At 40.9% G+C, this 23,853-nt stretch overlaps 1 protein-coding gene and 1 long non-coding RNA gene across 3 annotated transcripts in view; one reads left to right on the top strand and one right to left on the bottom strand.

Annotated features, from left to right (window-relative positions):
* Window positions 1-18,931, bottom strand: part of STK4 (serine/threonine kinase 4) — a 113,437-nt gene extending 94,506 nt beyond the window's left edge. Inside the window, exons 1-4 of one of the 2 annotated variants that reach the window (XM_004062218.5) lie at window positions 18,808-18,931; window positions 13,248-13,328; window positions 6,840-6,968; window positions 3,466-3,580 (exon numbers count right to left, since the gene is read on the bottom strand). In XM_004062218.5, coding sequence (XP_004062266.1) covers window positions 3,466-3,580; window positions 6,840-6,968; window positions 13,248-13,328; window positions 18,808-18,842 — 360 coding nt within the window. In that variant the 5' untranslated portion in view covers window positions 18,843-18,931. Of the gene's footprint in view, window positions 1-3,465; window positions 3,581-6,839; window positions 6,969-11,973; window positions 12,125-13,247; window positions 13,329-18,807 lie in introns of those variants that run through there. The other variant, XM_055373052.2, reaches the window with a different exon arrangement.
* Window positions 18,932-18,952: 21 nt separating this feature from the next.
* LOC101130150 (uncharacterized) lies at window positions 18,953-21,629 on the top strand. Its single transcript, XR_176987.3, has 3 exons — window positions 18,953-19,294; window positions 19,734-19,857; window positions 19,971-21,629. It is a non-coding gene; the product is annotated as an uncharacterized lncRNA (long non-coding RNA).
* Window positions 21,630-23,853: the final 2,224 nt, after the last annotated feature.

Below are 23,853 nucleotides of genomic sequence, written 5' to 3'. Positions count from 1 at the left end.
GTGACACAGCCAGACTCCGTCTCAAAAATAAATAAATAAACAAATAAATAAATAAATAAATAAAGGCTAACCGTTACTAAGTCTTTAATCCATGCCAAGCACTATGTAATCTCATTTCAGCCTTATAACAACTAAATGAGGTAGAGGAACTATTATTATCATCATCATTTTATACATAATGAAGCTGAGGCACAGACAAGTTAAGTCATTTATGCCAAAGGTCAGAGAGAAATGATAAAGCTTTCACTAAAGTCCAGGCAAACACTATTGGCAAGGTAGTAGGCTAGAGTCTGGGGTACCTTCTATAGTGGAAGAGAACAAAGCTCATGACTTGACTTACCACCTCTTTATTCTAACCAGTTAAGTTAATCAGTTGAAGTAGCACTGCCTAATAGAAATATAATGGGAACCACAAATATAATTTTTAATTTTCTAGTAGCCACATTGAAAAAGGAAACAAGCAGATGCAGTGGCTGGTGCTGTAATCCCAGCTACTCAGGAGGCTGAGGCAGGAGGATCACTTGAGCCCAGTATTTCCAACATACAGTGACCTATGATCACACCACTGCACTCTAGCCTGGGCAACAGAGCAAGACTCTATCTTTGAAAAAAAAAAAAAAAGAAAGAATTAATTTTGATAATCTGCTTTACTTAACCATATTTATCCAAAATATTATCACTCCACCATGTCATCAATATGAAAAAATCAAAGATTTTTGTTTACAATTTTTCTGGCAATAATTCTTCAAACTCTGGTGTATAATTTATATTTACAGCATATCTCAGTTCAGACTAGCCACATTTTAAGTCCTTAATAACCACATGCGGCTAGTGGATATCATGGTGGACAGGGCAGAGTTATAACATTTGGCAAAATAACGTGTAGTAATTAAAAATCAGCACTTAGGCCGGGAACGGTGGCTCACGCCTGTAATCCCAGCACTTTGGGAGGCCGAGGCAGGCAGATCGCGAGGTCAGGAAATCGAGACCATCTTGGCTAACACGGTGAAACCATGTCTCTACTAAAAATACATAAAAAATTAGCCAGGCGTGGTGGCAGGCGCCTGCACTAGGGAGTACAGCTACTAGGGAGGCTAAGGCAGGAAAATGGCATGAACCTGGGAGGCGGAGCTTGCACTGAGCCGAGATCACACCACTGCGCTCCAGCGTGGGCAACAGAGCGAGGAGACTCTGTCTCAAAAAAAAAAAACAAAAAACAACAACAACAACAACAAAAAAAAACCAGCACTTAGTAATTAAGTTAAAATTTACTTAAATATAATAACCTACTATTACAATGGCAAAAAAAAAACTAAAAGTGCCATCAAAATTAATTTTGGGCTAGTTTAAAATACCTGAAATAAATTGACTTAATGCTGCATATAAGAAGCCCTGAAATCCAATGTTTAATTCAATAAATTATTCCAGTTTTGGAACTTCTTTACATATATCTTATGTTAGGATATTATTCCTAAAGAACTTGCTATTTGATTAAGCAAACACACTAATTCTGAATAATGTAAATTAAGAAGATAGTATATGAATAATCCAAAAGTTATAACTCAGTTTTAAAACACCCTCACCTTATAATTTGTGTAGCACCTCACAATTTACAAAGTACTTTTACATATTTAAGTTAATTTTCCCAACTTTGCAAATATGTAATACAGATATTATTATTCTTATTTTTCTTATTAAGACAAAAAAACTACAGGCTAAGATTTTCTCTGCTTCTCCACTTATCCACCCACAATCTACCCAGAAGTCAGAGTTATCTTTTTTATTTTTTGAAACAGAGTCTTGCTCTGCTGCCCAGGCTGCAGTGCAGTGGCGCAATCACAGCTTACAGCAGCCTTAACCTCCTGGGCTCAAGCAATCCTCCCACTTCAACCCCCATCACACCCCAAAAGTTAGCTGGGACTACAGGCGCATGACACCACACTTGACTAATTTTGTTTTTCTTTTTTCTTTTTTAGAGACGAGGTCTCACTATGTTGCCCAGGCTGGCCTCAAACTCCTAGACTGAAGCAATCCTCCGCCTCAGCCTCCCCAAGTGCTGGGATTACAGGCATGAGGTACCACACCCAGCCCCAGAGTTATCTTTCTAAAACATACATCAGATGGCTTGCTCACTTGCTTAGAATCCAGCAATGGTTTCCCATCATACCTGGGATAAAATTCAAACTCATTCCCATGACCTACAATATCCAATACAATCTAGCCCTGCCCACCTGTCAAACCTCATCTCCTACAGCTTCTTCTTTGCCTATTCCCTTCTAGTCATGGTAGCCCTTCTATCACTCAGACATGCCAAACTCATTCCAGCCTCAAGGTCTTTGCACTGGTTACTGCCCACCTACAATGTTCCTTCAGGACTCTTAGCTCCTTTTCGTCATTTGAGTCTTCCTGTAAACGTCACCACTTCTGAGTGACCTTCCTCAACTATCTACTCTAAAATAGCCCACCAGTCTCCACAACTTTACCATCACTTCATCCTCATTCATTTTCCTCATAGTATATATCATTATTATATCTTTTCTATTAATAGTTACCATTAATTTGCTTTTGTTGCCCTATTCCGAAGTACACTACCATGACAGCAGAGGTGTCATCTGTTTTATTTACTATTAGATCCTTCAGGCCTAAAACAGTGTTCAAGAAATATTTACTGAATGAATACATAAAGAGATTAAGTAACTGAACCAGAACTAGAACCCATGACTCCTAGGTCTTATACTGCAACCACAGTATCAGCAAATAATCTTTCATAAGGGGATTATTCTCTGATTAACAGGAAATACAGGAATTTAATTTGTGAACATGCTAGGTAGAAGCAGAAACCCAAATCCAAATCCAAATTTAAACATTTAAAATTCATTCTATAACTAAGATCTAACAGTTATTTTCTTCCCAGTAAGAAATAACCAAAGCATGCTAAAAATCACTGGACTAAATTGGTGTCAAAACTGCCACATTGCCAGGCATGGGGGGGGATCATACTTGTAATCCCAGCACTTTGGGAGGCCGAGGTGGGAAAATTGCTTGAGGCCAGGAGTTCGAAACCAGCCTGGGCAACATAGTGAGACCCCGTCTCCACAAAAAAAAAAAAATTAAAAAACAAAACAAAACATTAGCTGGGCATGGTGGCACACGCCTGTAGTCCCAGCTACTCAGGAGCCTGAAGTGAGAGGATCACTGAAGCCCAGGAGGTAGAGCTATGACTGTAGTGAGCTATGACTGTGCCACTACACTCCAGCCTGGGTGACAGGGGACTCTTGTCTCTTGAAAAAAAAAAAAAGCTGTCACACTTAGGAGACATAAAAGAATAAAGACGGAAAATAACCATGGAAAAGGGGAAATCTGACAGTCGTCTCTCTAGTAGGAGAATGCCCTGAAAAAGAGGCAGAGAAAAGAAGACGGCATAAGAAACTAGTTCAGTTGCATTGTTCTAGAAGGTAAACCTACCGTTTTATTTCGTAATCGAATGATATCAGATACAGAACCAGCCCCACAGTACTCCATAACGATCCATAAGTCTGTGTTCTTAAAATAACTGCCATAATATTTGACTACATGAGGGCTAGAGAGAGAGAGACAATACAAATTAATAAAATGGCCTTCAAATATCTCTTAATTCATGCTAGTAAGTATATACAAATTAATTCCTCATCTGGAAAGATCAATTATTCATAGTTAAGGATAAAATGGACAACCTCCTGATAAGAATGCAAAATGGTATAGCTTTTCTGGAGGGTAATAAATCACAAAAGTATAAAAAACTTGGTGGGTTCTTTAACCAGCATTTCTATGTCTACAATTTATCCTCAAAAAAGAATTATAAATGTTCAAAAAGTAACAGTTACCATCATAGCACTATTGACAAAAGTGGAAATTTAGATATCATCTAAATGTCCATCCAACATTAGGGAGTTTATTTAAGAAATAATGATACAGGGCCAGGTGCAGTGGCTCACACCTGTAATCCCAACACTTTGGGAGGCCGATGGCGGGCGGATTGCCTGAGCTCAGGAGTTCGTGACCAGCCTGCACAAGATGGTGAAACCCTGTCTCTACTAAAATACAAAAAATTAGCCAGCCGTGGCAGTGTGCACCTGTAGTCCCTGCTACTCGGGAGGCTGAGGCAGGAAAACTGTTTGAACCCAGGAGGTGGAGGTTGCAGCGAGCCGAGATCATGCCACTGCACTCCAGCCTGGGCGACAGAGCAAGACTCCATCTCAAAAAAAAACAAAGAATGCTATAGCCATATAATAAAATATCATGAATCCATGAAAAATGTTATAGAGTATGTGATAACATGAGAAGATATTGTGTTTACACAAACAAACAAACAAAAAAGCAGGCTACAAAACAGTAATTACTGTAACACTCCAAAGTGATTTGGAAGAATATGTGTATCAAGCAGTATTTAAGAATGATGATTTCAGCCAGGCGCAGTGGCTTACATCTGTAATCCCAGCACTTTGGGAGGCCGAGGCAGGCAGATCCCGAGGTCAGGAGATCGAGACCATCCTGGCTAACATGGTGAAACCCCGCCTCTACTAAAAATACAAAAAAATTAGCCTGGCATGGTGGCGGGCCCTGTAGTCCCAACTACTCAGGAGGCTGAGGCAGGAGAATGGCATGAACCCAGGAGCCGGAGCTTGCAGTGAGTCGAGATCGCGCCACTGCACTCCAGCCTGGGCAACAGAGTGAGGAGACTCCGTCTCAAAAAAAAGAAAAAATGATGATTTCTCCAAAGGGAAAAGTGATTTTCTTTTCTTTTCATTCGAATTTTTCTAAGAAGTCATATGTACTTTGTAATAAAAACATACACACACTACAATCTATTATAAAGAAAAAATGTTCAGGATCAAACCTGGAATTTTAGGTCTCAAGCTGGAAGAGAGATACCAAACAAGAAATTTCAGAGAAAAATCAAATATCCTATTAAAATAAAATAATGTGCCCTCTGAGAGCTGCCAGCTTTAACTGGCTAGATTGTTATCATGGCCAAATGAAGTTTCATAACAACTGATGTTAAAACCAAATTGGCTTCATTAACTCAGAACTCTTAGAATTTCCTCTTCAAACCTTGGGAAACATGCCAGTGACAAGGACAGCAAAACACACACACACATTAAATATTAATGAAAAAAGTGTCTAAGGTAAATATCAACACATTTACTCTCCCTGTAATACAGTACTGACAGGAGTTAAATACTGTAGGCCATTACTATCAAGTATTTACTACTGGAATATGTTCTCTATAGACTTGCACTGTTGGCTAGATTCTCCTCTACATATATATATACTTAGCCTGTCCAATTAGTCTATAAACTCCCAAAGCACAAGGACTCTGCTCTGTATTTCACTGTATTCCTTACAGTGCTTAGCACAGAGTAGACGCTTGAAAATATCTCTTCTTTAATTAAAGACATTTCCATACTCTGTTTGGAACACAACTCCCGCACAGTCTATCGAAAGTGACAAAGTCCCAATTTGCCAAATGGAAAAAACTTCCAAATTGTATCTGAAAAAGGAGCAAATGGAAAACTGCCACCTTCATCTGGTCAATCCAATCAAGAAAAATGGGGATTTTATCCAGTAGACAGTAATCACAAAAATAGAAGGGAAAAAAAAAGGAGGGAGAGAAAAAAGAAGGGACTACATTCCCAAGTCTGTGAGACTGAAAGGCTTCTGGACTAATTTTTTGGTAGGTAGCCCCACCTAAACCCTAATGTAGAAGTTTTGCAAACAGCAGGTGCTAAGTTGATCTGCTGACCAAAAAGCCTTCAGAAGAATGAATGCAGCTTCAACTGAGAGAATTTCTCACCCATCTTCAACTCCCTAGAGCTGGCATTGCCCCTAACTTTGTGTTTGTCTCTAATCTAAATAGTGCTGGGGAAGCCTGCTCTGTCAGTGACCAACCCATGTTGTCATGGAATTTCAGAGCAAACCACGTGGTTTTCTGTGGTTGTCTTTTGGTCTGACTTCCTGCTTACAACATTTGACAAATCTTAGTTCCTCAAAAATAAACACGTAGGTACTCTCAGCTAGAATAATTTTTTTTAATGTGAAGGAACAAACAGTAGTATATACATAACTACTCTTTTTTTATAGATTTACCTGATATTCTAAGGTTTCTAGAACTAAAAAACATTTGAATTATCTGTTCTTAGCTATCTCTGCAGAAATGTTTTCTCAATAGGAAGTAAAAAAGATCATTATCACACACACACAAAAAAAGCAAGCACCACCTTCTGCCTCTTCTTCCTAGTTTCTAAAAGGGCTCACTGAAGAAAAGAAAAAAGCCAGGCATGGTGGCTCACTCCTGTAATCCCAGTACTTTGGGATCTGGCCGAGGCAGGCAGATCATTTATGGTCAGGAATTTGAGACCAGCCTGATGAATATGGTGAAACTCCATCTCTACTAAAAATAAAAAAATATTAGCTGGGCGTAGTGGCACATGCCTGTAGTCCCAGCTACTCAAGAGGCTGAGGCACAAGAATCGCTTGAACCTGGGAGGTGGAGGTTGCAATGAGCCGAGATTGCACCACTGCACCCCAGCCTGGGCGACAGAGCGAGACTTTGTCTCAGAAAAAAAAAAAGAAAAATTGAAAAAAAAAAAAAAAACACCATGCATAAAAATTACGGAGGTTTAGCTACAAAAACAACCATCATCATCATTTTTTTTTCTGAAAAGAAAATGCACAGTGATTCCATCGAATTCTCCCTTCTGCAAAATATCTGAGTAAATGTGTCTCTAGGTATCAAACTCTACACAATCATAGCTAATTCAAAACCACATTCTCCCCAAAGGAAGCCCACATGCCTTTACCTGTCACATTGCTGCATTATAGAGATTTCTTTGATTATCTCCTGGAGGTCTGATTCCACAGGAACTTGCTTAATAGCAACAATCTGGCCGGTCTCTTTATGAATAGCTTTGTATACACTGCCATAGGACCTATACATTTGGGAGAAGAACATTTATAAAGTCAAAGCAAGCCAAGATATAAGAAGTGGTAAAACACAAGCAACTGATAGTTCTAACATATATCCCTAAGTGCCTAATACATATATACTTGCAAAACTAAGATAGCTAAAATACTTTTGGGGAAAAAACTGTCAAGAGAACTACAACAAAATGGCATCTTGAAAGCTTCACATTCAAAACTGTAATGAATGTATTATTATGAGATGGTAATATAGTAGCTGCCACGCACTGCATGCCTGCTATCTGCTAGAGACTGTACACCATCTCAATTCATTCCTACAAAAAATGAAGATGAGATGATTATCCCTATTTTACAGGTAAATGTAAAAAGGTTCAAAGGGGTTTATGATTTGCCCAAGGTCACATAAGTTATCAGTCCAGGATTTGAAACCAGTTGTGTTATCAGTCCAGGATTTGAACCCGGGTGTGTCTGAAAACAAAGCTTACACTGTCTCCCCATCTATACTGGGGTACAATATGGAAGTGGCAGTCTTTGTTTTATTGTATTCACTCTAGTACCACAAGATCTTTCTGTCCTTGCTCCTCTTACTTACAATAATACTTAAAATATTATGGAAACTAATTAAAATCTAAGCCTGTTTAATATTAGTATCAGGTAAACACAGCACACACACTCTGCTTCCTACTCCATCTTCCCTTAACAGCTTAATATCAAAATAAAGTTTATGTATCTAGTCAATTTGGAGGCTACAGATCCACTAGATTTTGAAAGTAAAAAAGCTGGATTTGAGTCCTACCAACACTACATTTAGCTATCATTTACACCTTATTAACCTTGGTGTACCTGAATTTTCTCATCTGTAAAATGACAATAATACAAACTACCTTACAAGATGTGATGGTATCTCATTTATGATGGTCAAATGAGATACCATCATCACTTTATACAGATAACATTTTCATTGGAATCCTGGGCAGCTGTCAGTGAAATAATACTGAGTAAACTGTCTTTCATATTTCCCAACACACCTGTATCTTCACACTGTCTTGGTGAAAAAAAAAATCAAAATAACAGTGCCACCTACTATGTCAAAGTAGAATACTCTAACTGCCAAATAGATGCTCATGAACTGTTTCAATGTGAAAGTAACATAAAACTTTTTAAGTCTATGCAGAGCACAGAAAAATATTTCCATTCCATTAGAAGCTGTCATACTTGCAAAACTAGCATAATGATCCTTAAATATTACACCAAATACTTTTTGCCAGAGAGAGGCAACTGTTGAGCATGTGTCCCTTCTTCCTTGCTAAAATAACTTCCTAATTTGTTACAGTGGTGATGTGCTTCGTCCCAGGAGATATACCATGGTAGTCCAAGCCACTCACAGAATTCCTATTCCCTTCTGCCAGTGACTGAACTAGTGGCAAACATGTCACCCAGTTCTGGCCACTGAAATTTGAAGATAATTCTGCTGAAAGGTTTCTGGGAAAGACTTTCTTCCCTGGTAGGAGACAAGCACACAAGAAGGCCCATTTCCACCTGCCACTTCCCTTCTTTCTTTGGTTACTGCCATGTGAGGGATGATGCTTGAAACTAATGCAGCCATTTGAGACTATGAGAATTACCCAGATGTCAAACCATTGTCAAGCCAATTAACCGCTTCTCGAATCTCACACCCCCAGATGTATTATTTAGTTCTTAATGTCTTTATTGGTTAGCCACTGTTTGTTGGGTATTGTTACTTCCATCCAAAGGCATTCTTGATAAATTAGCTCCTGTATGTCTGAAACTGTCTTTATTTTACCTCCACTCTAGAATGATAGTTTGGTTGGATACCGGATTGACAACAGCTTTCCCTCAGCACTGTTGTTACAGTGTTCCAACATCGACTGTGGCTGAGAAGTCAGCTTTCATCAGATTATCATTTTCCATGAGTAATCACCCCACAGTTTTTAAGGTTTCCTTTGTCCTTAACAGTCTACTATTCTACTGTAATGTAACTAGGAGTTATCTGGCACTTCATAAACTTCTTCAATCTGAGGGCTCGTGTCTTTCCTCAAGAATGAAAAACTCTCAGGATTATTATGTGATTATTTCCTCTATCACTTCTAGGATCTTCTTTTAGAATTCCTACCGAAACTGTATTAGACCTCCTCAATCTATGTTGTCTTCCTGGTTTCCAACACTGTATTTCTGCATGTTGTGATCAGTCTCATTTCTATCTTTCAATTCACAAATTCTCCTTTCAGTTTGTCTAGTTTACTGTTTATCCAATTTATTGGGCTTTTAAAACTTCAATTGTTGTAGTTTTCATTGTCAAGATTCCCAACTTTTTATCTGCCTTTGGGCAAATGTGTTAATAATCATGTTAATAATCTGATGTCCTTTTAAAAATGTTATCTCCTCCTTGATCTTTTTGAAAATTGTAATTATATTAAATTGTTTTTGAGACTGCTCCATTATTTCTTTTTCCTTCAGTGTGAATTCTCCCATTCTGCTGATTATCTCATGGCAGTAGATTTCCTTGCATGGATTTCATTTTCTCTTGAATGATTTTCCTCTATACCACACTCACTGTCGATGATTTCATGGTTTTCTCAGTACAGTCGTCTGGGTTATACAACTTAAACCAGGTCTTATATTCAGAGTTTGGGGTTTTTGCCCTTCAAGATATCATACTTAAATACAATCCAAGCTCAGTTCCTATTATCGAACCAGTATATCCATTTTTTCCCTAGGCCACAGGCAAATGACACTTTCTGGTTGTGGTCAGGCAAATTTATTTCAGCTTTAGTTCACAGATGGAGAGCCAAGTTCCAGCCCCCAACTTCATGCAGGAAGCTCAAATGCAATCTCCTGACAAGGATAAGGCATGCTTTAGTCTCCACTGATTATTTAGATTTCTTTCCTATCCCTTGTCCATAGCTGTCTATATATCCTTATATTTAAAATAATTTTCACTCATTATTCTTATATATTAGAAAGTTCTCTTCATACACTCACTCAGCAATCTTGACCAGAACACTCTTCATACCTCCCTATGCATCCTGATAGCAAGGAAAACTCCGATAGCTCACATGAAATTAAGATTCCTGATTCCATATACTGTATTTACAGTAATATGAAGGCAGGGATAGGGGGTGGTTAGAAGATTTCAGCAATCATACTCACAAGCAAGTCCCTTAAAACTTGATTCCCTACAGCAAAATGAGATGATTCAATGAATTACAACTGACAGCAGAGAATGGAGAAGTAGGTGTTTTACATAAGCCATGCAAGGCAAGGATCTATGTAGAAAAATGGAAATACCACAGTATCTGAGGCCAAATTAATCAGATACAAGTCTTAACAATAGCACTCATTTTTTATGAAACCATGGGCAAGATGCTTTTGTTATCATTCTATGACAAAAATTCAAATGAGTCAATGTGTACAACTTTAAGTAGAAGAAAAAAGGTGCTAGGCTCCACTTGAAAACACTTCCCAAGTGCTCTCCACTCATCCTGGTCTGGAGCTTTGGCTCTACTCTGCCACAGATCCATATGATCCTCATAACACAGAATGATTGCAGCCTCCAGAATCCAACAGTTTTTTTAGCCAGAGCTCATTCCACATGATACCAGTCAGTGAGAGTTCACAAACCATTCATCCTCCCGAACAATTTAAGAATAGCATTGGCCAGGCGTGGTGGCTCACATCTGTAATTCCAGCACTTTGGGAGGCTGAGGCAGGCAGATCACAAGATCACGAGATCAAGACCATCCTGGCCAATATGGTGAAACCCCATCTCTACTAAAATACAAAAAATAAGCCGGGCGTGGTGGTGTGTGCCTATAGTCCCAGCTACTCAGGAGGCTGAGGCAGGGGAATCGCTTGAACCTGGGAGGCGGAGGTTGCAGTGAGCCGAGATTGTGACATTGCACTCCAGCCTGGTGACAGAGCAAGACTTAATCTCAAAAAAAAAAGAATAGCATTGTGTCACATGTTTGGAAAAGAAGTGCAGTGAAGGTCTTCCTTCAAAATATTCCTAGTTAAATGAGGCTTGCTTAGGTTCATTCAGTCAGAATAACAGAAATCCAAGAAATACCAGAAATCTGTATTATTTAGAAGAACAATAAGGTGATAGTATGGGAAGAAAGATCTGAAGCTTTGTTTTCTCCCTGGTGATATCTTCATAGGGAAATTTCCATTCCTTGCAGAAGACATCCATAGATCTAAAACACAATTTGTCCAGGTGCAGTGGCTCACATCTCTAATCCTAGCACTTTGGGAGGCTGAGGCAGGAGGATCACTTAAGGCCAAGAGTTCAAGACCAGCCTGGGCAACACAGTGAGACCTCGTCTCTACAAAAATAAATAAACAAACAAATAAATAAAATACAATTTAAAAAATCATAATTAGCTTATTTTTTGTTTACATTATATTCCTGATATATTCTCTGTCTATAGTCTTCCTTTGACATTCCACAAACCCAATCAGCTCAAACAGAGCTACCTATAAGAACACCTAAAAATACTTTAAGACTTGACATGATGAGGTCTTGAAAATGCTTCAGTTGATACATTTAAAATAGAATAGCAATAGTTGCCACTTACTGAACATTTATTATTGTGATAAGCACTACACTTTACCCCAATTACCTCAGGTAATAACACAACTCTATGAACTGATATATTATTATCCCAACTTTACAGATGAGGATTGTGAGCCTCCAAAATAGTAAGCAATTTGCTTAAGCCCACTTGTCTATTATGACCAGTAAACAGTAGAGCGAGGATTTTAACCCAGGTCAACCTCACATTGTAGTAGTAAGAGCAAATTGTATTAGAAATGAGAGAAATAAGTTACATAGTCAATTATGCCTATCAGTCTTGACCTTATTCTAAGTATAACTTATGAGCATTGTTAGATTAAAGGTCACGGCCTTGCTGCCTTAGGGAAAATAGCAAGGATGGCAAGCTAAAGCTGAAAATGGCAGGCAACAGATGTAGAGGGACTGTCATTTCCCCATACCTTTAATGATGCCAGTCAACTGGCAGTCTTCAGATTCATCTTGGACTTGTCTTTTCACAGCACAGCTGGTGTGTCATTTTTACTTCCCTTCTCTGCTTGATTTCTTGCTGGATTCCAAAGAGTATTTTTCCAACTTACAAAAAGACGATGACTAATGTTTTTTACAAGGAGGTAAATCATAAAAAAACCATTTCATGTAATCCAGGATTGGCTTTAACGTTGTAAATCCGTCTCCTAACATAAAAAATACTAAACCCAAAAAATAATCTAATGACATAAAGGAAATGATTTTAAAGAGCATATAGTCATCAGTCGGTAGTTGTTTTTACAAGTTAGTATGTCAGGTCTTCCCTTGATCCAGAAATACTCCCAAGGGATTAAAAATACAGACACACACACACACACAAACACGCGTGCGCGCTCGCACACACATAGCCTGTCTCTGAAAGACACACAAGAAGCCGCTACCCTTGGTGATTCTGGGTGGCTAAGAGACAGAGAGAGGTAGGAGGCAGTTTTTTTTTTTTTTATTGTATGCGTCTTAATATTTTTTTAAATTTTGAATCATGATTGTATCGCCTATTCAAAAATTAACAAGAAAAACTTCAGAAATGGTGTCATTAACATTTTAATTTCCTGGTCATTACAGAAGAAGGAATAAATACAAAGGATTGAATTAAAATGATAAATAAAAGTATAAAAATTATGTAAACTTAATTGTATCATGAAAGTCAATGATGGTCACTGCACATTACTAATATCATTTCATCAGTATTTTATAAACGCATTAACAAATCTGTGTTTCAGGAAATCCACTGGCTCCCAACCCAGGATTGTGGATCTCCTAAGTAGCTGCAGAGGTGGTGATAGTGCTTGATTTATTTACTATATTTCACAAAGGTGCAAATATTAAAATACTAAATTACATTGATTTTCATTGAAACAGTTATTGCATACCAATCAGAAATTATGAACAGCAAATTAAAAAGTTTCTTATAGAATTATAATCTAATTAGTGCTATCTGTTAAGTAGATAAAATCATACAGATCCTACAAAAGAGAAAACAATAGATATTCTTCGTGTTAAAAAGACCAGGAATCACTAAATCTGTCTATAATAGGGATTGGAGTAAATCGAAGAAGGACATCACAAGCTGTAAATTTACCTTCCACCCCACCTAGAACAATGCTGAAAGGTTCATATCCTTCTGCTTCTTCTGGGGCAGGAAAAAGACTGGGACCCAATGACCTACCTATAGTTTCTTTACACTCACCCTTCTCCAAGTTTCTCTAAGACATCAAATACTTCTTCAGGTTGTTTGGTTAAACTATCTTCATCCAACTTTTTCAGCTGCCTGTGAATAAAGAAATATAAACACAAAATACATTTTATTTGCTAGCAACTAGAACATAAAATATATCTTTTTTTATAATTAGCATCTCAGGAACTTCTCTATACAGACTTCACTAGTTAAGACTGTTTTAAGAAACAGGGTTTCTTGGGAGGCCGATGCAGGCAGATCACGAGATCAGGAGATCGAGAGCATCCTGGCTAACATGGTGAAACCCCGTCTCTACTAAAAATACAAAAAAATTAGCTGGGCGTGGTAACGCACGCCTGTAATCCCAGCTACTCAGGACGCTGAAGCATAAGAATGGCGTGAACCCAGGAGGCAGAGTTTGCAGTGAGCCGAAATTGTGCCACTACGCTCAAGCTTGGGTGACAGAGAGAGACTGTCTCAAAAAAAAAAAAAAAAAGTCACGTGGCTGAAATGCTGTAGATTCAAGCATTCGATGTATCCTTCAAAATCTATTTAAATCTTGAGATTTCATGAATTAAAATGATGTAATTATCTCTTCAGAAAAGGTGTTTAATGTAAGGTAACTATGAATTGAAACATAACTATGAATTGGACTGCAGACTAAGGAAGACACGGGAAACCTTTGCTCTTCCATTAGCAAGTTTTTTGTAAGTTTGTCAAAACACATAAATTCTGTAGGTATCACAGAAACAGAAAGTGGAAAGTGTACATTTAGATATGATCAAAAGTGAAAAATCACTAGGCAGCTGTGAGTTTCAGATATTCTCACAAAGACCTTCCTATGAGTAGATACATACCTTTGACTAGTCCCAAAAATCAAAGGTACTTGGCTGCTCACAATTTCCAGATAATTCAGATTTCTGACTATGCTAGACAATCATAACAAACATGGGAGGTTATAAATTAACATTTTTTTAAAACTCTGAGATCTCTGAAAATTACTAATGAGCTTAAAGAAGGAACTTGCCAAGGAATATGTGTGTGTGTGTGTGTGTGTGTGTGTGTGTGTGTGTGTGTAGTCTACACAATGGCTTCCTGAAACTACAAAGAACAACAAAGAATAGAGAGCTGAGGAAACGGTGAAATATGGAAGTAGTCACACTGGAGACTTCTTTGTAGAAAAAAAAAGGTTTAGACTAGCTGGATAATATCAATTATTACAACAAAAGACTTAAACACACACACATACACACACACACACACACACACACACAAATGTGTACCTTCCTAAATAAAACAGATTAAAATCAGAAGACAAAAAATAAAACAAACCAACAAAAACCCTGACCACATCAAGTGTATCTACCAATAAACACTGATCTCAAAAGGACAATCTTATAGTTTATGAATATCAAGGACTATATACTAGAGAAATGGAGAACTGCTCCAAGTCAAAACTGCCTTAACTTGATATCAACAGAACAAAATGATCACAGTGACCTCTGAAAATCAAAAGGTCCTAAAAATTAAATACCAATGACATCATAAAAACTCCTACCTTCAAAATGAAAAGGGATGAAGTGAAACTCCTCTTAAACTTCAGAACTGAAACTTCTATAAACTCAGAAGTCAGAACGAACATCTCATATACCAGGGTTTTTTTGGTAAAGTCCTGAATTGTAATTGTATAAACATTGGACAATACCTCACTTCTCAAGTATAATCAAAGTTGTATAAACAGCTTATACAAAGGAAGATCAAGTATGTTTCTTTGAAGTGTTGACTCTCTGTGGTTTACAAAATGCAAAAGTCACTATTTCAACTACTTCAGGGACCACAGCATAACAAAGGAAATTGCCACTGCCTTGAGATAGACAGCTGCAAACCTCTGATAATACTTTGACAAACTTTTTTTTCTTTTTTTTTATTATTATTATACTTTAAGTTTTAGGGTACATGTGCACAATGTGCAGGTTAGTTACATATGTATACATGTGCCATGCTGGTGTGCTGCACCCATTAACTCGTCATTTAGCACATGACGGCTCGAATACTTCTTTGAAACAATCTAAGTGCTTTTTTGTTTGTTTTTGATCCGGGGCTATTAAAAACAACTTGAACTTAAGGCGCTATTACATCTCTGGTGCCTGATAACCAAGAGGTGGTCAAAATATATTTGTGAAATGGATTCACAAATGTAATGATGGGAATCACGAATTTCATCAGCAATCTTTGAATTATCACAATAAAACAGAATTTCACCTAAGAAGTATTACTGAATTATCAACATTTCTATAAAAATATTTTGATAAGTGACTCATAATAATATTTTATACCATGACTCTTCACAGAAAAAACACTATTACCAAAACAGCCTGACTCTGATAATACAGTTCTCTTATCTGGGACTTCCCCAGGTTCCAGACGGTTTCAGCACTTGCTCATAAATGAACAAGCCTGATCAACAGAGCATCCATGGACCAAATACTGGTGGATGCTCCTCTCCTAAGTCAGATGGCCATGTGGATGGCCAGCATCCCAGGAATGCACTCTACGCCTTCCACTATACCATTAATCTAATGGCAACTCATTTTTTAAAATTATTAACTCCTATATGAGACACCAATCTGTCATCATTCACTTAATCACACACACACAAATGTCAAACTCACGAACACAAAGGGCATTTCCTGCACTGGGGTTATTGGAAACACATGCCATCTGAATTTCTGAAAAGACACCTGTATCTTTCCAAACACAAGTAATGGTGTCTATGAAGTAGTCACTTACAGGTCTGGCTAATTCTCAAAGCTTTCTCCCATTTCAGAACTCCCATAAAGTTCATTTTATGTGTAACTATTTCTTTTTCCACACAGAATTTGATATGGATTACAACAACTATACATGATAAATGGGCAAAATCTTACATAATAAAACTGTGTCCCCAGCTTACCCCAATTCATATGCTGAAGTCCTAATACCCACCACCTAAGAACGTGACTGTATTTGGAGACAAGGCCTTTAAAGAGGTAATTAAGATAAAATGAGGTCATATGGGCATGCCCTAATCCAGTATGACTGGTGTCCTCATAAGAGGAGATTAGGACACTGACAGGTACAGAGGGAAGAACATGGAGACACAGGGAGATGGCCATCTACAAGCCAAGCAAAGGCGTCAAAAGAAACAACTCTGACAATGCCTTGATTTCAGATCTCTAGCCTTCAGAACAGTGAGAGAATAAATTTACGTTGCTTAAACCACCCACTCCATGACACTTTGTCATGTCCTGATAAACTGATACACGTGATAATAAAATTGATCTGCTTCAAATTAGGCAATCTACTAGTTACAATGAGCAGGGAATCACCAGCCACTTCAGAACGCAGTCCTGCAATGTTCTTCTCGTGTGCTTTTAATACATTTTTTAAAATCCAACAGGTACAGGAATGAGCATGCCAAGAAACTTTAGTCCTTTGCCCAAGATTATGTAAGACAAGGCAAAGGGGGAAACAAAACTCAGATTCCTAATCCTCTTTTCAATTAAACCAAGGCCTCAGAGAAAGAAACCAAGAAGAACGAACGAACATAGTTCACAAAGAAACATAACTAGTGTGCATTCATAATTGGATCACTATGGTACTATAGTAAATATCTGCTAACATACACACAGACCTGTGAAACAGGGGTACTTTTAGAGAGGCATCAGAGTGAGGCAGTTAAGAGCATGGCCGGGCCCGGTGGCTCACGCCTATAATCCCACCACTTTGAGAGGCCAAGGTGGGCGGATCACGAGGTCAGGAGATAGAGACCATCCTGGCTAACACGGTGAAACCCCGTCTCTACTAAAACTACAAAAAATTAGCCAGGCGTGGTGGCATGCACCTGTGGTCCCAGTTACACAGGAGGCTGAGGCAGGAGAATCGCTTGAACCCAGAAGGCGGAGGTAGCAGTGAGCCGAGATTGCGCCACTGCACTTCAGACTGGGCAACAGAGTGAGACTCCGTCTCAAAAAAAAAAAAAAAAAAAAAAGAACATGGACTTTGGACCAGACCCCATGGACATTAAAATCCTAGCTCTGTCTCTTACTTGCTATGACTTCTCCCAGCAAATCACTACCCTCTGTATCTCAGTTTTATCATCTGTAAAACAGACATATAGGGATATCTACCACACAGGATTGTTGTGAGGTTCAAATGAGTTCAAATGAGGTTTTTATGGTTCAAAGATGGTCAAATATCAGCAATTTCATATGCTTCAGCAGGAGACATGGAAAGCACTTAGAACAGTGCCTGGCACCCGGTAAGTGCAATATGAGTGTAATAATCATTACTATTACAGTCTCAGCACACTACGCTAGGGTGAATCCAAAGCCCATCCCAACCACCTATTTGCCTTCTGCAATGTTTGTGCACCTCAAACATCCCCAAGCTCAAACAACCCCTAAGAGTGCTGCCCAGGCAGTCAATCCCTTCTCTTCACCTCTTGGTTGCCCTGCACTTCCACACCCTGAACACTTCCTTCTTTAGAGCTCATTCTGCTGCAGGAAGTCAGACGTCTCTGTGAAATAGAAGTAACCACACTGAACCTCAGAGAAGCATGACTCCTTCGGTCTCTAGTCCCTACTTTTCTCCAGATGTGGCAGAGTGGCAAAAGACCCGGGATGTCCACAAGGGAAATCCAGGGGTTGAGATTTTCTAGGATCAGCCACCATCCTGATCTTGAACTAAAGCAATTCCAGGTACCACTAGGATCTGGTGCTGATATTCACAAAACAACTGAGGCCTGAAAAGGGCACAGTCTGGCAGGGTTCAGTGACCCGGAGTAAAGAAGGAAACACGTTTCCCAACTACTCTGGACCTCAGTCTCCCCATCTCGAAAATATCCTCTTATTTCCTTACCTACCTCCCAATGTCAGGTTCTGAAGAGCTGAGGAGGATGTAAAGACCATTAGGAAGACACTGAACATCAGTAATAAAAGATGCCATCCTACAGTGGGGATACCACCAACAGCATCCTCTGAAATGCTACCCTCCACCATCCCCTCCCCTGCTAGACCCTCAACCTTTCCTCGCATGCTTTCAGCCTTAGGCGCAAAGCTCTTCCCCTCCACAGATCCCCCCACCGCACCCCTCAAGTGGGACTTCAGACCCTTAGAAAGTCCACCCGGCCTTCCTCTTGGCCAGTTCTCGATCCACCCCCTTAAAGAGATCCCTCACAGATTCTCACCCTGCTTCAGCATTCGCCCCCACCTCCGTGAGTCCCTGCTTGGATAGCGTTCCCCCGAGTGGCCCGGCCTCAGCAGGTACTCTCCCTAACTTGTCCCCACGTTCCTCAGCACAGTCTCACCACAGCGAGTGCTCCCTCTAACCGGCCCCAAGTCTAACCTCCTTAGCAGATGCTCCCCTCAGCCGGACCCTCACCCACCAAACGTCCCCCCCCCTCACTCAGCAGGTGCCCCATCGGCTGGGTCGCTTCGCTCCGGGGACTCCCACACAGGTGTCTCCCCTCAACCAGTTCCCGCCTTTTCTTCCCCTGACCCCATGCCCGTCCTCTTAGCCAGTGGCCCCTCACCGGCGCGGCGGGTTCCTCAGCTGTACCGTCTCCATGGCGCTGCCGGCAGCCGCCCAGACCCGCTCACTGCTCCATCCTCCCGCGGACCTTCTGAGCCCGCCCCGCAGACCCTCCCACACTTCCGCTTTCCGCCCCTACCGGAAGCGGAGCGCGGCGCGGGAGCGGGGCGGAGCCACGGTCCTGATCACGTGGTTTGGGCGTGAGTTTTGTGGCGCGGTGGGGCGCGGACCCGGAACCGCCAAGTGGTGAAGGCGCCTCCAGGCGGTGCCCGCTGGTCTCTAGAGTGTCAGCGGCGCTGTCTTCCTGCGATACCGGAGCGCACAAAATACTCGGTCCCCAGGCCGAGAACGCACCTCTACCTGGGTCCTGGGTCCCATTCCACAGACTGAGATGCGTGAAGCGCCTCCTTTAGAAGAGCTGACAATTCTTAGCAAACCAAGTTTTGCGTGATTTTGGCGAGGCGACGCTGCCCCAGGAACGCCTGGAGGTATTTGTGGTTTTCTGCCGCTTACCTGGTTGAACTCTGGTCCCAACGGGCCCCCTGCACATTTTCTCCTAGAATGCTACAGAGCATCAGCGCGCAAATTGCCCCACTGTCTTTCTTAAAGGCCTCCCCTTTAAGTCAGTTTGCAGACATAAAAATAAGCAACATTAATTAAGCATTTGCCGTGTAGTTGTCTTCATATATTATCTCATTTAATCCCCTGTGTCAAGCCGATAAGGTCATCCCCGTTTTTATTTATTTAATGATTTAACACAGTCCCTAAACGTTTTCAGTGCTTTACCTCATTTAATACTCCTAACAACCTAGACGGTATTATTATTATTCCTACTTCATAAGGCCAGAGAGGTGAAGTATCTAGCCCAAGGTCACATAGCTTAGAGTATAGGTTTGGGGATTTAAATCCAGGTTGGTCTGATTTCAGGGCCTGCACCACCAAACTGGACAGCCATGGATGTGTAACCTCTTTTTGGGCCTGAGAAACAGACCTTTCTCTCCACTCAGAGCTCCGGCTTCAGCTATTGTGCTTCCGAATGCCACTACCATCAGTGAGTATTAGGAAAATGGCAGATTCTACCCAATTGACCCATGGGGAAAGTTATAGGAGAAAACTTAACCAGAGCAACCTCTCGCTGTTTTTAATTGTCTTGCTTTTCCCAAGGATATGCCATCTACAGAACTTAACACCTGAGCACCCACCCTTCAGGGCCACCCATGGGCCCAAAACGGGATAAAGGAGCCATTCCCTGACATAGGAGGAAAACATTTGCTGAGAAGCTACTGTGTGCCAGACACAATCTTGGACTTTCACTTAATCCTCAAAACAGCCCTAGGAAGAAGTACCTACCGTTAACAGATAAGAAAGCTGAGACCCACGGTTTACACAGCTAAGGAGAGCAAAGGTTTTAACCCAGGACTGTCCTGACTCCACAACATCAAAGTTGTTGTTTTGTTTTTGGTGTTTTGTAGAAATAGGATCTCCCTATTATTACCCAGGCTGGTCTCAAACTCCTGGGCTGCAGCAGTCCTCCCACCTCAGCCTCCCAAAGTGCTGGGATTACAGGCAAGAGCCACCACACCTGGCTGATGAATAGGAATTGGGTAAACATTTTTGAAAATTAAATACGAAATTACCATTACACAATGCCAAACAGACCTCCTTTGTCCCCTTCCCAGGATTTTTCCAGAAGATGGACTCACATTATGATGGCCCCCTTTTTCCACAGAATGTTCCCAATGAAAATTTCTGAAATGATGGGAATGTTCTAAATATGTGCTGTCCGAAATAGTAACCATTAGCCACATATGGCTATTGAGCACTTTAAATGTGGCTAGCATAACTGAAAGACCACATTTTTCTTTAAATTTAAATTTAAATAGCAAACCGTGGCTAATCATAATAATAGCTTAAGAGAGAAATGGTGAGCAGGGTTACTGGGAGAGGTATTTTCCTATAAGCTCTGGATATACAGTTGACCTGTGAACAACAAGGGTTTGAACTGCATGGGTCCACTAATACAACCCTTGTTTGGTTTTGTTTTGTTTTCAATAAATACAGTCAGCCCTCCCTATCAGAGGGTTCCACGTCCACAATGAAACATGGTTGGAAAATACAGTATGGGATGTGAAACCTGTGTATAGGGTGGGCTGACTTTTCATTTCCATAGGTTCTGCAGGGTCAACTATAGTACATGAGTATACTCACATTTTAGTATCCTAATAGATCCTGGAACCAATACCTGGCGGAAAATGGGGAACAATTGCATAACAGTATTCAAGGGACTGGGTATGATGGCTTGCACCTGTAATCCCAGCACTTTTGGAGGCCAAGGCAGAACAGGAGTTCGAGACCAGCCTGGGCAATATGGTGAAACCCCTTTTCTACAAAAAACTTAGCCAAGCATGGCATATTTGTGTAATGCCATTTGCATGACCCACATGGTCACCCTGGACCCCGTGGATCAGGCCCTGCCTGGTGCCACCACTGCCACTTCTGTGCCAGGCTCCCAGTGTGATGCAAGTTGCATGATGCTCTTTGCTGTAGTGCCTTTTAATGGCATAGCTTTGGCAGGTTTGGAGATGTTCAGAATAGGCAAATCCTGTGGTGGATTTGTGGTTGTCTAAGGCCCTGGTGGAAGGGAGCATAGGTGAATTGGAGGGGATGATTAAAAGGTGTGAGATTTCATTTTGGGGTGATGAAAATGTTCTAAAATTGGTTGTGGTAATGGTTATACAACTCTGAATATACTAACAGGCATTGAATTGTACACTTTCAATATGTGAGTTATATCTCAATAAAGCTATTTTACAAAAAAAGACACCTCTTCCCAGAAGACTTCTCTGTTCCCTTGTCCCTCCCCTGACCCTCTCATCTGTCCCTCCTTCAAATTATTTCAGTACTGTTTTTATCAGTCCTGGCATTTATAGGAAGCACTGCAGGAAGGGATTTCCAGGTATTGACTGCTGTGTAAGAAACCACCCCAAAGTTTATAGGCATAGAACAACAGTCTTTTTTTCTTCTCAGAAATCTACAATTTGAGCATGGCTCAGCAGGAAGGCTCATCTCTGCTTATGGTGTCAATCAGGATCAATCAGCCCTGTCCAAAAGGCATTTCACACAGCTGACAGGTTGGTGCTAGCTGTTGGCTGGAAGCTCACTTGGGTCTGAAGGCTAGGGGCGTCTCCACTTTTCTTGAGCTTCCTCACAAAATAAAACCCGGGTTCTAAAGCGTGTTCCCGAGGGAGAGCCAAGTGGGATGCTGCAGTGCCTTTTAGTGGAAGATACTTAATGTCATTACCACTGTGGAGGGGGGCCACAAAGGCCCACCCAGTTTCAAGGAGAAGGGATGTAGACTCCACCTCCTCATAGGGCAGTGGCAAGGGTCTGGAAGAGCTTGGGGAACCAGAAATATTATTGGGGCCATTTTTGGAAAATAAAATTTGCCACAGCTACACTTATCCGATAAACCACTCAGGAAATATTCAGCTGCAAGCAAGTGAAAACATCTAAATGTTGGCTTAAAGCACCATGGCATTTACTGTTTGTTTGTTTGTTTTGAGACAGAGTCTCGCCGTATTGCCCAGGATGGACTGCAGCAGCCCAGTGATCTGGGCTCACTGGATTCAAGCAATTCTCCTGCCTCAGCCTCCTGAGTAGCTGGGATTACAGGCGCATGCCACCATGCCCAGCTACTGTTTGTATTTTTAGTAGAGATGGGGTTTCACCATGTTGGCCAGGTTGGTCTCGAACTCCTGACTTCAAGTGATCCGCCCACCTCGGCCTCCCAAAGAGCTGGGATTACATCTGTGAGCCACCACACCTTGCCTTTATTGTTTATTAATAAGCTAATAAGTCAGCAGTTGATTCAATGACTCAGCAATATCTATTTCATTATTTCCCCTCCCATCCTACTCAGCATGTTGGCTTTTCATACTTGTGTTTATTGCCTCACGGTTGCAAAATGACTGCCACACCTCCAGGTATCATATCCTTAACCCAGCACTACCCAAAGCAGAAAAAGAGCAAGAATGGCTACTTGACCCAGTACCTCTCTGTTATGGGGAGGGAAACCTTTCCCATAAACACCCAGCAGACTCTCTTTTTTTTTTTTTTTTGAGATGGAGTGTTGCTCTGTCGCCCAGGCTGGAGTGCAGCAGTGCAATCTCAGCTCACTGCAACCTCCACCTCCCGGGTTCAATCTATTCTCCTGCCTCAGCCTCCTGAGTAGCTGGGACTACAGGTGCGTGCCACCACCCCAGCTAATTTTTTGTATTATTAGTAGAGACGGGGTTTCACTGTGTTAGCCAGGATGGTCTCGATTTCCTGCCTCGTGATCCGCCCGCCTCGGCCTCCCAAAGTGCTGGGACTACAGATGTGAGCCACCGCGACCAGCCTCAGACTCCCTTTTATCTCATTGCCCAGATCAGCATCACATGTGCATCCCTTGATGAATCACTGGCAAGAGAAAATGACACTTTTCTAATCGGCTTAGAGGAATCCTGATTCACTTCCCCAGCCTGGGAGAGTCTCAGGCAAAATTCAGGCTCCTGGAAGCAAAGATGGAAGTCACTGAGTAGCCAGCCAGCAGCATGGGCCTCATCTGGTTTTCCCACCACAGTCAGTGTTCATCCTTGGTGGGGGCAGAGGGCAAGGGGAAGCATTTCAGATGGAACAGCCATCCAGCCCTCAGAAAGCTTATAGTCTGGTGGAGTTCAGTGTATGCAGATCATTATAACTGAATTCCTGAAGGTAGAGACTAGATCTTTATCAATCAATGACTTTTATTGGATGCCAGACCCTATTAGGGTCTTGGATAAACAAAGATAAAAAGGACCCACTTCCTGCCATTAAAGACCTCGCAGTGTTTAAGGAAAACTACAAACTGGCAATCAAAGGGTGACTAATGCAAAGTTAGGGATAAAGCTAGAGACAAATAGGGAGCAAAGGGAGCATAGTGGGGGGTGGGGAGGGGGCTGGAAGCAGGAAAGGCTTTCAGAGAAGATGATGTTTGAATGGAATGTTATAAGTTAATTCAGGATTAGGC

This window comes from Gorilla gorilla, chromosome 21 (genome assembly GCF_029281585.2).
Source record: "Gorilla gorilla gorilla isolate KB3781 chromosome 21, NHGRI_mGorGor1-v2.1_pri, whole genome shotgun sequence".
NCBI lineage: Eukaryota > Metazoa > Chordata > Mammalia > Primates > Hominidae > Gorilla > Gorilla gorilla.
This window is presented reverse-complemented; position numbering and strand designations above follow the sequence as displayed.